Source organism: Oryza brachyantha, chromosome 9 (assembly GCF_000231095.2).
Source record: "Oryza brachyantha chromosome 9, ObraRS2, whole genome shotgun sequence".
Classification (NCBI taxonomy): domain Eukaryota; kingdom Viridiplantae; phylum Streptophyta; class Magnoliopsida; order Poales; family Poaceae; genus Oryza; species Oryza brachyantha.
The window spans coordinates 9,557,928-9,573,086 of NC_023171.2; the positions used below are offsets into that span (position 1 = coordinate 9,557,928).

General features: G+C 40.2%; 2 protein-coding genes across 3 annotated transcripts; one reads left to right on the forward strand and one right to left on the reverse strand.

Moving 5' to 3' along the window:
* The first annotated feature begins 5,812 nt into the window (after positions 1-5,812).
* On the forward strand, positions 5,813-7,464 carry LOC102712010 (gamma-glutamyl peptidase 3). The gene is made up of 3 exons (XM_040527819.1): positions 5,813-6,172; positions 6,269-6,616; positions 7,116-7,464. The coding sequence occupies exons 1-3, from the start codon at positions 5,813-5,815 to the stop codon at positions 7,218-7,220; spliced, it is 813 nt and encodes a 270-aa protein (XP_040383753.1). The 3' UTR covers positions 7,221-7,464.
* Positions 7,465-9,152: 1,688 nt separating this feature from the next.
* LOC102718203 (S-adenosylmethionine decarboxylase proenzyme-like) lies at positions 9,153-12,714 on the reverse strand. 2 transcript variants are annotated; one of them, XM_015841284.2, is made up of 3 exons: positions 12,584-12,714; positions 10,954-11,112; positions 9,153-10,850 (listed from the first exon to the last, which is right to left on the reverse strand). In XM_015841284.2, exon 3 carries the CDS (start codon positions 10,659-10,661, stop codon positions 9,486-9,488), a length of 1,176 nt encoding a protein of 391 aa, XP_015696770.1. In that variant the 5' UTR covers positions 10,662-10,850; positions 10,954-11,112; positions 12,584-12,714; the 3' UTR covers positions 9,153-9,485. The 2 variants fall into 2 exon arrangements, with proteins under 2 accessions (XP_015696770.1, XP_006660640.1); XM_006660577.3 differs by having other exon boundaries at positions 12,580-12,714.
* Between the last annotated feature and the right edge of the window lie 2,445 nt (positions 12,715-15,159).

Consider the following 15,159-nt stretch of genomic DNA (forward strand, 5'->3'; position numbering starts at 1 on the left):
TATGTCATTAATCACTTTATAATTATATATTTTTATTTTATTGCCACTACCCTCTCATCCATGTCAAATTCTCGTTTCTTAGGAGGTATATAGTTTTTTTCTAGATCTTAATCTCTGTTAAATAATTTAAAAATATTTTAGAATAGACGCGCTAATATAACGTACTCTCCCTCATATTTTAGTAGATGATGTTGTTAATTTTTGAACACATGTTTTGACCATTCATTTAATCAAAAAATTATTTAATTATCATTTATTTTAGTATTATTAGTAAATATATTTTAATTATAACTTACATTATATATATATATTCATAAAAGTTTTAAATAAAATAAATGATCAAAGCTAACGAGTCAGCGGTCTCCTCGGTTAAAATAGGAAGGGAACTGTTGCGATCCAAAATGAATATACTGAAAGGACAAATTGTACCGGGAAAGCAAGCTTGGAAAGCATCGTTGGTTGGTTGGATCGTGTCCGTGCGTGTTGCTCCATTGTAGCGGCGGAGCGAACAAGGGCAGAGAGGGAGAGGAAAGAAAGCAACGGCGCGTACGGCCTCTCGCTGCTTGGGAATTTGCGGGGGAGAAAAAAAAAAAGACGACGGGGCTGTAGCCCGCTTCTGGAAATTTACACTTAACTTGTCTAGCTTCTGGTTTTTAAGTTCATTTTTTAAAATTTGTAGTTTCTGACAAAAAAAATCTTTTAGAAAAAGGTGTAGTGGAAGGAACCTTCCAAGGCCCGACGACACCCGGAAACACAGGTCGGGAAGAGAGGAGAGAAGGCAACGAACTGAGGGACGAAGCGGGAAGTGGCCGTGGGCTCTCTCTCGCTGGCTTGGCTCATGGGCCGAAGTGAGATCGGTTGGAACCGAGGGCTTCTTCGTTGTAGCCCATCTCAGCATTATTAGGCAAGGCCTATACGCAAGCCCATCTGTGAGAGGTCCGTAGTGACATTTGAACATTTGTTTGTCCTAATAGAGTAAATTACGCTCACGGTACATCATGAACCTTTGTAACCAAGCGCAATGACTTAAAGCCGGTTTTATATATGTGCAACAAGTTAGTAAGTGGGTGCACCTAATTTTAATCCAAAGGGTTGCCACGTAGTAATTTGTTTTTCATGTCACTCGTCCACCGTAGCGAGAGATCAGACACATCAGCCATCATACAAGTTCCATCTTATTTTACAACAAAAAGTTTTTTTTTTGGATAAAAGGCTTTTTGTCCCAGCTTTTTAATGAGCAAACTGCAAAACAGAAAACAGAGTTTCACCGGGGGATCCCGAGCATAATAGATATCGTCGGACGGCTAAACAGAACACAGAAAACACCCCTCCACACTTCCTAGAGTTTCAGGCTAGCAAGAAAGAAAGCAACAGCTGAGAGCAGGAGCCGAAGCACAGACAGCAACCAAAAAAAACTAGACTAGAGAGATTAAGCAGCCGAAACTCTGAATCATCCTCTTCCTGTTCTCGAAGCTTGCATATTTCTGGATAGAATTTACAACAAAAAGTGTCCTTATTGATGGTTTCTTTTCTTGTTTTCTGACAAAAAAAAAGAAAAAAAATGGTCCGGCCTCATTGGGTTTCTGTCTCACTGACCCAAGAAGGTGCCATGTATAAGGGGGGCAACGCACGCAGCTTTGACCAGCAGCATGTATCATGATTACTCCTCTTTTTCTTATGTTTATGCTATAAATCAAAACTTAAATTTTAAATTTAGAGTTTCTTCATCATATTTTATTTTTCAGGTTTCACTAGATAAAAAAAAACACTTATATAAAGTATTTTTTTCCTAAATTATTTTTCATCTAAACATGCCGTTTGACATTTTCCAAAAAACCAATCGACGAGCCTGAAGCCAAAAGGGAGCTAGTGAACAGTGAAAAGACGGAATAAACGGCCCTACTACTGGATCGACTTGCAGCTTGGTGCCATGTCTGAATCTTTCCACCAGCTTCATGCATGCCCATGCAGCAGCATCATCATTCTTCTTCTTCTTCTTCAGGGATCTCGTGTCTCCATCATCCGGGCGCCATGATCTTGGAGGAGATAAAGAGAGATCGATCATATCGTGTTCGCACGCGAGCCACGTATGGAAGGCACGGCGGCAGCAGTCGCCGCCGCCGAATCGCATCGATCCCGTCCCGTATCATCGTAACTTCGTAAGGCATCGCACCGCATCACATGCTGCCTGTAGTTCTGCACTGTGTCACCGCGCACGCGGCGGAAAAATGACACTGATGCGGACATATACAGCATGTATACATTAGGTTGGCTCCTGCTCATGCTAAATTTTTAGAGCTTTAAATTTAGAGATGATTTTAATGTTTTTTATCATAATTTATTTTTTAGCTTTTGCTTTTAGATTACTTATAAATTTTTTTCACAATTTTTTTTTCATTTGTAGATACATCGGTTAACTTTCTTTTCCACATAAAAGACAAATAATAGGGGTGATTATGTTCACCAACTATTAAATAGCACAAAGAAAACTTAGGAAAAAGCAGTGCACATATATGGCTGCATTCTTTTAGCTTATTATTCTCGGTTTTTATTTAAATTTTGCGCACACGTTTTCTGAACTGCTAAAATTTGATACCTCTTGATACTTTTAGACTAAATTTTTGGTACATAATGGTACCTTCTCAAGTACAGTAAAATTGTTTATTTTTCTTTTTCAGAAACGACCATAGTGGTTGATGGAGATATATAAGCGAATTCAGACCACAGTAATAAAGTGTGCTTACTTGCAAGTAAACCCTCAGTTCTCAAGTAAACACATCTTTCTGATTCAAATTTAAGCTAAAAAAATAAACTATTTTAAAACAGAGGAAGTATGGATCGCTCACCCCGACTAGTAGAAGGAAGAAAAAGGATCTATATATTCTCTGATATCTGAGTGCACTATATACGTTGGAATTAGTAAGGTCCAGGAAGAATCGAACTTATTCGTATTCTGCACACAAACTTTTTGTCTCGTCAATAAACCAACCCATTGGCGGTTCTCATGGGCATATACGCCGATGAACTAGCTAGCACGGCTAGATTCAATGAACCTCGAAAATCTGTTGTTGGTATGCTAGCTGAACTGCACCGAAATTCGGGAGCACGAGCTGACGCCAACATTACTGATTACTGAAGTCTGAAGGATGAGTTTACATTTTGAAGAAAAATCGGGAGGACAGAAATTGCAAAAAAAAAAAGGGAATTTAAATTAAAATTTCGGAAAATTTTGAAGTTTAAACATGTTTTCACTGAATACCAACAAAGTTTTGATAAATCCAAACAACTGAGTGACCTTGTATATATCTGGTGGCTTTATAGACAGTCCTTTGGAACTTCAAAGGAAAATTTTCCATAATTACCTTTTCCTCCAAAACCACAAAAAGATATATAGAATTTTTCAAATAAAAATCGATAATGTAATCCTCCATTTCAAATACTTCTAAGTTAGAAGGCAATAGATTCCTGGGAATGCTATTCCTTCTCTTTTTCTAAATTTGATCAAAACAAGTGAAGCTCGATATGCGGCATGATCATCTAAATTCCTTGCACATATCTCCTTTGTTTGTGCACCCCTCTTGTCACAATCAGTAAATTTCATAAAACCATATATTGATTAAACTATCGTAAAGCATGCCACCAAGTAAATTAAGATAACGAGTAAATTACACAAAACCATATATTATTAAACTATAAAAAACTACAAATTTAAGGACATCTATTACAAACCTATATATTTAACACCTTTTTTTTACAAAAATACATATCTAGCATCAATTTTATCATAAAATTACAACTTTCGTAGCTCAAAAAAATAACAACAGAACTCTAAAACTGTAGTTTCTTTTTATAGTTTTACCATTAAATATATAGTTTTGGGACACAAGATCTTAAATCTGTAGTGTGTGATACCTGGATATGGAGTATCCCGTGTACTGTATGTATATGTATAGAAAAGTAGATTCTGAATTGTAAGAGAAGTTATGAAGATAGATACAACTAGGTATGTTATTAAGAGTAGTATTCTATGTCCGAGTTTTCGTAATCAGTTGAGTACGAGTCGATTTAGGCTTAGTCGATTCAGATTATGTCTTTATTTCTTGTACCTTGTCCCCTAGTATATAAGGGGGAGACAAAAGTCCCTCAAGGGGCATGATCATCACTGCTATGCCTATTCTAGGATTTTAAACAATCAATATATATGCAAACAGAAGTAGGGTATTTTCTATCAATCTTTATGCTAAGTTACTGATTGTAGTAACATACCATGTAATGTTACTGCCGTATCATAGTAACATATATGTAATAATGCAATAACACATGATATAATGTATAGTAACATCCATCTTAGTATGGCTATTCTATGTCGACACATGCTATGAGGATTAACATCACACGATATGAATGTAAAAGACAAATTATATTATTCTACACTGGCTCTAATACACTAATTTTAACCATTGATTAGCTAATCTACTCTTTCTATTTCTATTTTTCTTTTAAAGATTATGTAGAGGTTACTTTTTTTTGAATACATGTAAAGGTTACCTCTTGCATGAGAGGTAGCTCATTCACTCACTTCTTCACCTCACCATTTAGGGCATCTTCGGTTTATAAGAATTTTAAAGGAACATCGAAGGAATTGATCTGCTTTCACTAAAAATCCTATAAAATTCTTGTGTCCCGAAGAGGCCCTTAATCCTACGTGGTAGCTTGAGGCTTGTGTTAAGTGGCTTTATAATACTTACTCTTATGTATACTGTTCATCAGTCATCACCTAGGTGATCTCGTGTCTCACGACAAACAATGATGGTCTTCTTTGTTGAAAACTTGCAAGGACTTTCTGATTAACTTAGTCGTCACAGCCTGGCAGCCTGTTAATGTGCAACGAGTTCAAAAATAGTACTAGAATGCAACTAATTAATCAGAAGGTCCTTGCGAGTTTCCAACTCTTTTACTAATATTTATAAGTTAAAATTTAAAATTTAAACTTTAAATTTAGAGTTGACTTTGATATTTTTCTAATCAATGTTTATTTTCGGCATTGACTTTCAGATCGCTACAAATACGTATACAAAAAGTTTTATTTCCAAATTAATTTTTATTGCAAATTAGCTACAGAAAAGATGAAAACGGCAGTCAAGTCATCGATGAGAAGTCAAGAAACGAACACTAATATACATGCATATATCTGACAATTAGGCCTGCATTCCTGCAATGTGTTAGAGATCGAAAAAGTTAACTAATTGTCGTCAGAGCATGCTGATCAACAGAGAGGTTGAGCCGTTGAACACCAACAGAGATCAGAGCCGTCCGGCTGCTAATGGCGACGAACACGACCGCCGCAGCTTAGCTAAAGCTCGCTAGCTTCTTCCAACAAAAGCACGGTCAAAACCTCAAAGCAAAAGCAAGCTAATTAATCCCGCCAGTTGGCGCGACGAATCGGCCAACTCGCCGTCGCCGATCGATGCGTTTGCAGCAGCGAACGCGACAGGATGCGATGGATCAGATGACTATAATCCACTCGTTCACCTAGCTCCGACCTCCGCCGCGATCGATGCATGAAATTCTCGGCACAAGAGATTCTCGCTCTCGGTCACGAATTCACGATGCCCTCCAACTTGCCATCGCCAGCCAGCCACCATTGCTGCTCCTCTCCAGGGCTCGAGCTCCTTCTTGGCCTTGCTATAAATCTGTGCCGCTTCTTGCCATCTCCTACACAATTTGCGATCGATCGATCGATCGAGCTAAGGGTTGCTGCTTTAGTTTCGAGCTCGATCTTTCTTCCTCGGAAGAAGCAGCTTTGTCTGTCATGACGGTTGTAGCGGCGGCGGCGGCGGTGGAGGGAGGCGTGGGGAGGAGGAGGAGGTTCGCGCTGCTGCTGGCGGCGAGGGACTCGGAGTACGTGCGCAAGGTGTACGGCGGCTACCTGGAGGTGTTCGTGCGGGCATTCGGCGACGGCGACGGCGGCGGCGAGGAGTGGGACATGTTCCGGGCGGTGGACGGCGAGCTCCCCGGCGCGGACGAGCTCGACGGCTACGACGGCTTCGTCATCAGCGGCAGCCCGCACGACGCGTACGGCGACGAGCTGTGGATCCTCCGGCTGTGCCTCCTCATCCGCGACCTCGTCGCCCTCCGCAAGAGGCTCCTCGGCATCTGCTTCGGCCACCAGGTAAAAAGACATGGGTCCAGCACATACAAGCTCAATGCAGCATCTCCGTCCATGTCGATCGTGACGTCGTCGTCGTCTTCTTCTTCTTCGCCTCAGGTGATATGCCGCGCGCTGGGCGGCCGCGTGGGGAAGGCGAGGGGCGGGTGGGACATTGGCATCAGGGAGGTGGCCATGGCGGAGTCGCTGCCGCCGTACAGGTTCCTCGACGACGCGCTGCAGGGCCTCCCGGCGGCGGCGGCGCCGTACGCCAAGATCACCGAGGTGCACCAGGACGAGGTCTGGGAACTGCCGGCCGGCGCCGAGGTGCTCGCCTCCTCGTCCAAGACCGGCGTCGAGATGTTCTGCGCCGGCGACCGCGTGCTCGGCATCCAGGGCCACCCGGAGTACACCATTGACATCCTCCTCAACCTCGTCGACCGCCTCTCCTCCGCTGGATCCATCACCGTTAGTAACGCATCACTTTCAAAATTATTCGAATAATCCAAATGAATAATATTTGAAAATTTTAATAAACTTTGTTAAATACAAAAAGACTGAAAATTTAATCCGGAAGAATCTCCTACCGGGATCCACTAGCAAACATGAAATTTGGAAAATTTACACCAAAATTGTAAACTCTTGTTACTGATAGGTACCATAGTTTTTATTAATAATTTATGGTACGTTTTGCAACCACCGGTTATTACAAGATAACTGTGGACATAAATTAAGTATGCAAGAGACCATGGCTTTAAGTACTTTTGAATTTTCAACTTTAAATTTAAATTTATAGTTGATTTTAGGGTTTTTTTACTATAGTTTATTTTCTAGCTTTGTTTCTTAGCCCGTTAAAAATACGTATATAAAAGTTTTATTCATAAATTATTTTTCGTTCGTGAATATGCCGTTTGGTACCCTAGGAATTTAGGAATTTGTGATACTTTTGACATCATCTGTGTTACAGATGGCGATGGCAGAGGCAGTGAGGAGGCAGGTGGAGGATACTGGCCCTGACAGGGAATTTTGGCTCAAACTGTGCAAAAGTTTCCTTAAGACTGAAGAAGAATAGCATATGCCCAATTGCCCATGCACTGATAAACATACACATTTAGTACTACCTTGTGATTGTATTTAGTAATTCTGGCCATGTCGATGTTTGTGACAGTGTGAGGTAGCTTGTTGCTTCCTAGTTTATGCTGTTAGTGGTAGGCACAGATGCCCAGTTTTACCATCAAATTTATTGTGAATCAGTATGTATTGGAAGTCCTTATCACCAATGTTGACATGCATAATTGAAATAAACAAAGCTTGATTGTCAGGTTATGTATGTGTGGGCTTGTACAAATTACTGGATGCTAAGAAAAAAAAACTCACCATATCTACAGAATCTGCAAAGCTGATGTTGACAACTTTGCTCAATGCCCCATGGGCCTCAGGAACCAAAGTTTCTCGCCGCGAAGCCTTGAACTTTGAATTGTTTCTGATCTAAGGCTGCTAATCATTTGCAGAATGAACTGTGCATTCTTCTCGACAATTTTGACAGCTGCATAGTCGTATGAATAGTGCATGCTCTGAAAGAAATATACAACTGCGAAAACAAGGATAAGCAACTTTGTGCCTAAAACTGAGATTTTAAAGAATATATTATACCCATTCTGTAGAGTAAAATATAGACATATGTCTCTTTTGTTACATGAAGATGAAAGATAAACGATTTTTTGATAGTTATTTTATGATATAAAGAATGGAATTAACTAATACAAAATTAAAAATCTATTTTAGAAATATAATGATTAACTTTTATATAGAAACTTTTTATAAAAATTATATGGTTTAGTAGTTCGATAAGCACACGTGTAGAAGTAGAAGGTGAGGAATTAAGCTAAAGATTTGCGAGGACATGCATCGATCTTCGTATTTTCCAGACACAGACGTCTTTGCAAGGCTATGTCTAAAAGTAATCTGAAACTGGTTCAGTGGTCCATGCTCCATATTTTTGCAGTCAATTATGTACTTTAATTCACATCTGTCCACAAAATGCCTCTTTGACCGGGATTCCCGGAAGCAATCTATTGTGCCCTTTATGTATGCCATATGAAAGGCTAGCAGTGTAGAGTGGGGGGTTTAGATTGAAAAATTTTTTGGGGAAAATATCATGATAAATGTTTGATCGGATGTCGGAAAAGGTTTTTGACACGAATGAAAAAACGAATTTCATGGCTAGCCTAAGAAACTGCGAGACGAATCTTTTGAGCCTAATTAATCTATCATTAGCACATGTTGGTTACTGTAGCACTTATGGCTAACCATGAACTAATTAGGCTCAAAAGATTCGTCTCAAAATTTCTTCCATAACTGTGTAATTAGTTTTTTGGTTTATCTATGTTTAATATTTTATTTAAATGTCCAAAAATTCAACGTGCTGTTTTTAGAAAAAAAATTTAGGAACTAAACAAGCCTAAATTTCTAAGAGAACAAAGCATGAACAAGTTTTTCTGTACAGCGAGAAACTGTTTGCTCATGTCCGGCGTCGCGTGCAGATGTATCACAGAGTTCAGAGTACCTGAATTAAGAGAGACACCTAAATTTCTAAGAGAACAAGGCATGAACAAGTTTTTCTGTACAGTGAGAAACTGTTTGCTCATTTCCGGCGTCGCGTGCAGATGTATCAGAGAGTTCAGAGTACCTGAATTAAGAGAGACAAGTGACTGACTACACTGTTGGTATCTGTACAATAATCTGACAGACTGATAGAGAATTAAAACAATGGAAATAAAGAACACTGCTCATGGGACTGAACCTGTTTATCAAATTTGTGTGCTTGGTGCTATAAGATAGTGCTAAATGTACAAGTCCTCAAGCATGACATGACAAACTTGTTTACCAGTCCAAGCAACTCTGCAAGCCTGCTGAGTGAAAATCACTCCATAACAACATTTAGTAGCAGTGAATATGACCAATATCTTTCAGAAAACTAAAAACGCGAACAATGCACAGAAAATTATGGAAATTTCAACGGTTATTGGAAATAATCGAGTTACATTTCATTCTCCCTAAAAGAGCATCGGCAACAGATGTAAAATCCACTACATTCAGATTTGCTCACTATGGCAGACGCAGCAAACCATCTAGAGCACTTATTGGGGCAGATAAATATAAAAGAACAATGAACAATAATATAAGAAATGCTTGCCGGTAGCCCAGCCAGCTGCTTAACCGAAACTGAAAGAGCAGAACCAATGAGGCATCAGAAACTTCAGATGGAACTATCTCAAAAGCCTCAGCTTCAACTTGCAACTTTTGCAACTTGAGATTGAAGAACACTACAAATTTCTCAGGCATCCGCATCTTCCTCTGCCGCGTTCTCTCCTTCCCAGCAAACGATCATTTCTTTGCTCTTCGCAACCATCTCCACTCCATCGCTATTCCAGCCATCCAAGATCGACCTTGGGGAGACAGCACCAGGAGCAACAGCAGTAAAGCTCTGGTACATCAGCAGACCACCACCAGGAAGCTCTTGCTCAACAAGATCATCACACATGTAGGGATCAACCTCTGCGCTGTTTGCCCATGATTTGGCAAAGCCATGCCCGCCAAAGATGGTGACAGCGACTGAAAAGTCTGAAGGGCAGAAACAAGCAAGCACCTTCTTGATCAAATCGTTGTAAACCAAGGAGGTAGGATTGAAGTTCATCGCTTCATAGCTTGCATAGCTGAAGCCTTCCTCAGGAGTGACATGGATCGTGGAGACGGCAGGGCCATAGATGCCATTCATCGAGTACCCGCACGGGTCAAACTCAAAGTCACAAATCTCCATCTCAGGGATGATTTCAGAAATCCCAGAGAGCTTAGTCATCTCCTTAGCTGATGAGCAAGAGTCATCAGTGGAATTCTTGAAGAACACTGCAGCTTTCTTAGCATGCAGCCCAGTCATGCACATCTCGAGTGTAACCATAGGCTGCTCAGGCTCTTCTGTGGCATAGTAGACATGCCACTTCTTCTTAGGCTTGAATGCATCACCAATCACATAGGCATTGCCACCTGACTTGAGGCCACCAAAGAAGCTGTTGAGCACAGATACCTCCTCCAAGAAGCTGCGGTGCGGCGATGTCTGCGCTCCGGGGAAGATGAACATCCCACGAGAGTACTTCACTGAGAGAACAGGCAGTGACAGCTCTGCAGCAAGCTCAAGGATGCGAGGAATGGAGAGCAGAAGCTTTGTTGTGCCACATGTCTTGAGGACAACCTTGTGGGGATAAACAAAGAGGCTTGACTCTGACAGCACATAGGAGTCGAAGTGCTTGTTCGAAAGCTGGGATACAATGGTGCACTTCGCAAGATCCAAGAACGAGTCGATCTGCTCACGCGAGAGGGCACGGAGGCCACGACCACAGGGGTCCACAAAGACAGGTGCATCAGAGAATGTTATCTCAAGGCGTTTCTCATAGCCTTCAAACCCAATGGAAGAGGCAGGAGTAGAGCCCCAAGAATCAGCCAAGGACATCGTCATTTGAATATTTGATCAAGTGTTGCAAGGAGCAGTAAGAGGGAAGAAGTGATCGGGTAAGGCAAAGGAAGAAATTGAGAAAGCAGCCAGCCAAGGGAGATTTATTGCAACAAAAGAAAGGAAGAATTGCAGGAAATTCCTACTCTACAGGGAAAGGCATGTGAAGGAATATCAGGATGGCTTGCGAGCGCACTGCAAAGAAAAAGATCAACCGAATAAGCATTAGAAACCGGAGTGCATAAATGAGCAATTTTTTTTATGCAGCAATATACTGCTTAAATCTCTTGGTGCTTACGTTGGAGTAAGCAGCAGACTGGAACTTCTTGATTCCTCCAGCTGGGCGAACGTCCTCAATCTTGTAACCAAGGGGAGCTTCGTACATGGAACTACTACTGCTAGACTTCTTTTTTCCACCTTTTGATTCCATTAGAACATCAACAAATGTTCCCTTATTCTGTTGATCACAACATAATTAGCAATTAGTAATTCGAATAGTGTTGTTTTCTAAGCAGTAGTATATGAATGGCAGGTACTGTTCAGATCCTAAGTAGCATGTTTAGATGAGTAAAACATATTAAAAGGAGACAGATACACACTTAAAGTATTTACAGTACATGATTTTTAGGCATTAAACCAAGAACCGTGAAAGTATATATACACAATAGAGCATCAGTTGCGCTTATTTCTGTCCTTTTTACAACGTCAAATAGAACTTGTCTAGGAATGAAAAAAAAAAAGGTGAGATACAAAACGGCCATAAGAACAGAGTTTTACTCAAAAATAGAGAATACGAAGAACTGTGATGCAACTAACTAAGCGCTATGATAGCATAGAAATAAGTAAGGCATACAATAATAGAAGACAATATCGAACTGACAAGAAAACTAGTGAATTGGCAGGATCTTATTTCTATCGTAAGTTAATAACTAAGAACTAAAGCATAAGAGTAATTTTACGGTTCTTGAGAAAGTACTAGGAGGTTTTTTTTTTGAAAGTAGAAGGTACTAGGAGGTTGATACCTTAGATACTAGGCTAAGGAGGTACCAAAATTTTACTCCTAGTAACTTCTTGTAAAATTGCTCAAAGCATGAACATCGTGGAATGATGCCCAATAGGCACAATGAAGGTGCTTTCTCATACTGATACCATCATTGAATTATACTAGACACAATAATTTGTTTCCTTGTTAATCACATGTTTAATTGTTTTAATATCAGCTAGAGCAAACCCATTTGCCGAGCTAACAGAGCACCGTGCAAATTTAATATACCTGGGAATTAGTTACAACAAAGAAAGAGCAAGACTAGAGCCTGACAAGGAACCTGGCAGAAAGAACATATATGAATCAACGCCTAAATCCCTCTTGTAAGTAAACAAGTGTAATTGACAAGGATGCATAATTAACTGCTCCTTGGAAGATTTCAACAACTTGAAATAAAGTATTGAGCACTAGATGTTTCCAACAAAAAAGGTTGCTTCTTGGGCATTGCAAACTCGGAAAGGTATGAACATGACAGAGGAAGACACACATCACATAGGACAAAAAAGATGAAAACTTTGGTAGATTCACCACATCATCAGCAAATGACCATCAACAAAAGGAGACGCCTTTCTACAATCGCAGGAACCAGAACACCTCCCAGTACGCCAAGGGTGTTCTCTAACAGCACGTTCGCCACAAGAACAAACAAATTACCCAACGCACGCTACGAACAGGGGATGGCAGACAGGTGCTAAATCCCCTCCCCCCAATCGATCCCCTCGCTCTCAAACAGCCTAAATCGAGATCCAGACGCCCCCCAAGTTACCCAAACCCATCATGAACGAAGCATCAAACACCCGTGGTTGCTTCAACGATCCAACCGCACACACAACCTCACACCCCAACATGAGCATAACGAAAGCAAGAGGGGCGTCTCACCCACAATTTTGGTTCAACAATGCGGCGGCGCCTCGGCAAGAGAAATCTCCCAGGAACAAGGAAAAAAGGATGCCAAGAAACCAGGAAGAAGGGGGGAGCGAGAGCGGAGGGGGCGCTGCCCGTTCTTGGCTTCGCGTTGGGGGGGGGGGGGGGGGGGGGGGGGGGAATCGGAACAGAAAATAGTACAGGCGAGGTGGTGGTGCTCTGCTCCAAAGAAGAGAAGTGCTTTGGATGCCAAGGCGTGTGGGAGTGATGGGAGATTGCCACAGGCGCTATTTATAACCGAGACGTGGGGTGGCTGTGCCGGGCATTTTTTTTATTTTTTAAACATTTTTAATAAATAATTTTATTATTAAACTTTAGAGAAAAATATTTTTACCGAATGAACTTCTTTGTCATGCCAGTATTGGTGGCGTGACAAGATAACACTGTCAAGCAGAGTATTTGGCATGGTAGGTTTGTCACGTCATCGACATCGACGTGACAACATTATCTTGCCGCGCCGGCGACACTGGGGTGGTCAGCCTGTCATGCCAAATACTCTTTATGGCAGCGTTATTTTGCCTGGCCAAAAGGTTCTCCCGGCAAAAAAAATTTTTCGCTAAGATTTAGTAATAAAATTATTTATTAAAATTGTTTAAAAATTAAAAAAAATCCTGTGCGAAACCCTAACCTGCGGCTGTTGCTTTTGGTGGTGGTGGTGTCAAAACGGCTCCGAGTGGTTACGGCATTAAGCTAAGCTCTGTGTTTGCAGGATGCGCTCCTGGTTCCAATCCCCTTAATCTCACTATAATAGCCCCGTTACAAATATAGATATAAGTGATTTATACAGTAGCTCCACTTTCAACGTTAACTATTATGGTAAATGGCGGACTGTGTTTATATTTATCTATTATCTTTTCTGCGGACTTTTTTTTCTATAAATAGTTGTCATATGTATATTTATAGTTATAGAATAATATTACATAGTAATTAAGTTGTAGGATGAGAACGAGATTTAGTTTGGTTGCTGTTATGAGAAGTAAGCAAGCAAGCCATAAATGACACATGAAAACTTAGGATAAATACATTGCTCTTTAGAGCTAGTTGGAAATAGGAAAGCAAGTTATATTACCACTTTGGCGCTACCTTTTCTTTGATTTTTTTTGGCACAATATTATATCAACCTTAAAAGTTGACAGAAAATATATATGTGATGCATGGTACAAGTATCAACACTTGCATTATTCATTTTGTAACAGTATTTCTGTTTCACAAAGATTGTTGTTCTAGCTTTCAGTTTATATATCAAAATATTTGTCACTTTCACATGGTTAGAATGCAATTTTAGAGTTCATCTGACTTTGCTATCCTTCATCATACAAGCTCAACACGCTGCATGTAGCCCTTTGGAAGGTTTGGGGTACGTTTGGGATAAACTAAATGAGGGTAGCCATGTCAATTTCCACATCCTCCTATTTTGTACTCCCTCCGTTTCGCAAAGACTTCTATATTCATATGGATGCTAATGAATCTAAACACATATGTAAATTATATATATTCATCTATGAATGAATTTAGGTAAACCTGGAAAGACTTACAATATGAAAGGGAGGTAGTATGATTTTTTTGGACCAATAATCACTATGAAACGGATGGAGTATAGTTTTTGGTGAAATTTTCGTTCTCTAGTGTCGTGTCATTCTTTATTTGCAATTGTGTTCAGGAGCAAATTATTTTCATTTTTAGGAGATACTCTCCGGGTTGAAACTAAAGTAGAAAATCATATCAAAGTAGTGGGGTTTGACTGTGATTCCAAAATCCAAATTGCAATATGACTTGCGTGATATGATCATACATTCTGGCACTTCATGATTAAACAATACCAAAAGGCAACAACCCAGCATCAGTCCACCTTTGATTTACTGTGTTTGGTAAAGTCATTTTAATGGGAGATCAGAAACAGAATCCTACTGAAAGGTGAGCAAATAATGATCTTCTATATAATACAATCATGCAAGATTTGACTATATCTCCTTGTACTTCACATTCTCAATATGTCAGAAAAGAGAAAACTCCTATGTACAAACTGAAAAGACTTGTTTTATTTTCAAACAAGAAAAGGACTTAGTACGTTTGGCCTCTCCCCTGTACCTCGTTGAGATTGTACAACTATATATAGATCAATTAGTAGAGAAACAGCTCCAGAATAATTAATGACAGCCTGCTATATGTCTTAAACAATATCTGGATTGTGATAAGCTCGATAACAATAGTTCATTCCAAGCTTGTTAATTAGATTTGAGCATTCACCGAGAAAGGAGTCATTAACTTATTCAAGTACTAGAACACAGCACTAGCTATTAACTACATGTAGTTTTGCAATAATTGGACATTAGTGCTGAACTAATCCCGGTTAGGAATCATCCCAAATCCCATACATTACATTGATCAGGCCGATCTAGCTGGTGATCACCACAGCAAGTGTGTGATGCTGACCATATACGTGTGGCCATTGCTTGTTTGGTTATTGTATATAGAGCAATAATGGATTAATGGGGGGACGCGTGCGTTTTGATTAATAATAATGCACACCACCCA

What these genes read in the sequence shown, in the direction of transcription:
- LOC102712010 (XM_040527819.1), top strand. Translation starts at nt 5,813, where the DNA reads ATGACGGTTGTAGCGGCGGCGGCGGCGGTGGAGGGAGGCGTGGGGAGG. An exon ending in GCATCTGCTTCGGCCACCAG is followed by an intron (nt 6,173 to 6,268) that starts GTAAAAAGACAT and finishes TCTTCGCCTCAG; the next exon opens with GTGATATGCCGCGCGCTGGG. An exon ending in CCTCCGCTGGATCCATCACC is followed by an intron (nt 6,617 to 7,115) that starts GTTAGTAACGCA and finishes TCTGTGTTACAG; the next exon opens with ATGGCGATGGCAGAGGCAGT.
- LOC102718203 (XM_015841284.2), bottom strand. Translation starts at nt 10,661, where the DNA reads ATGACGATGTCCTTGGCTGATTCTTGGGGCTCTACTCCTGCCTCTTCC.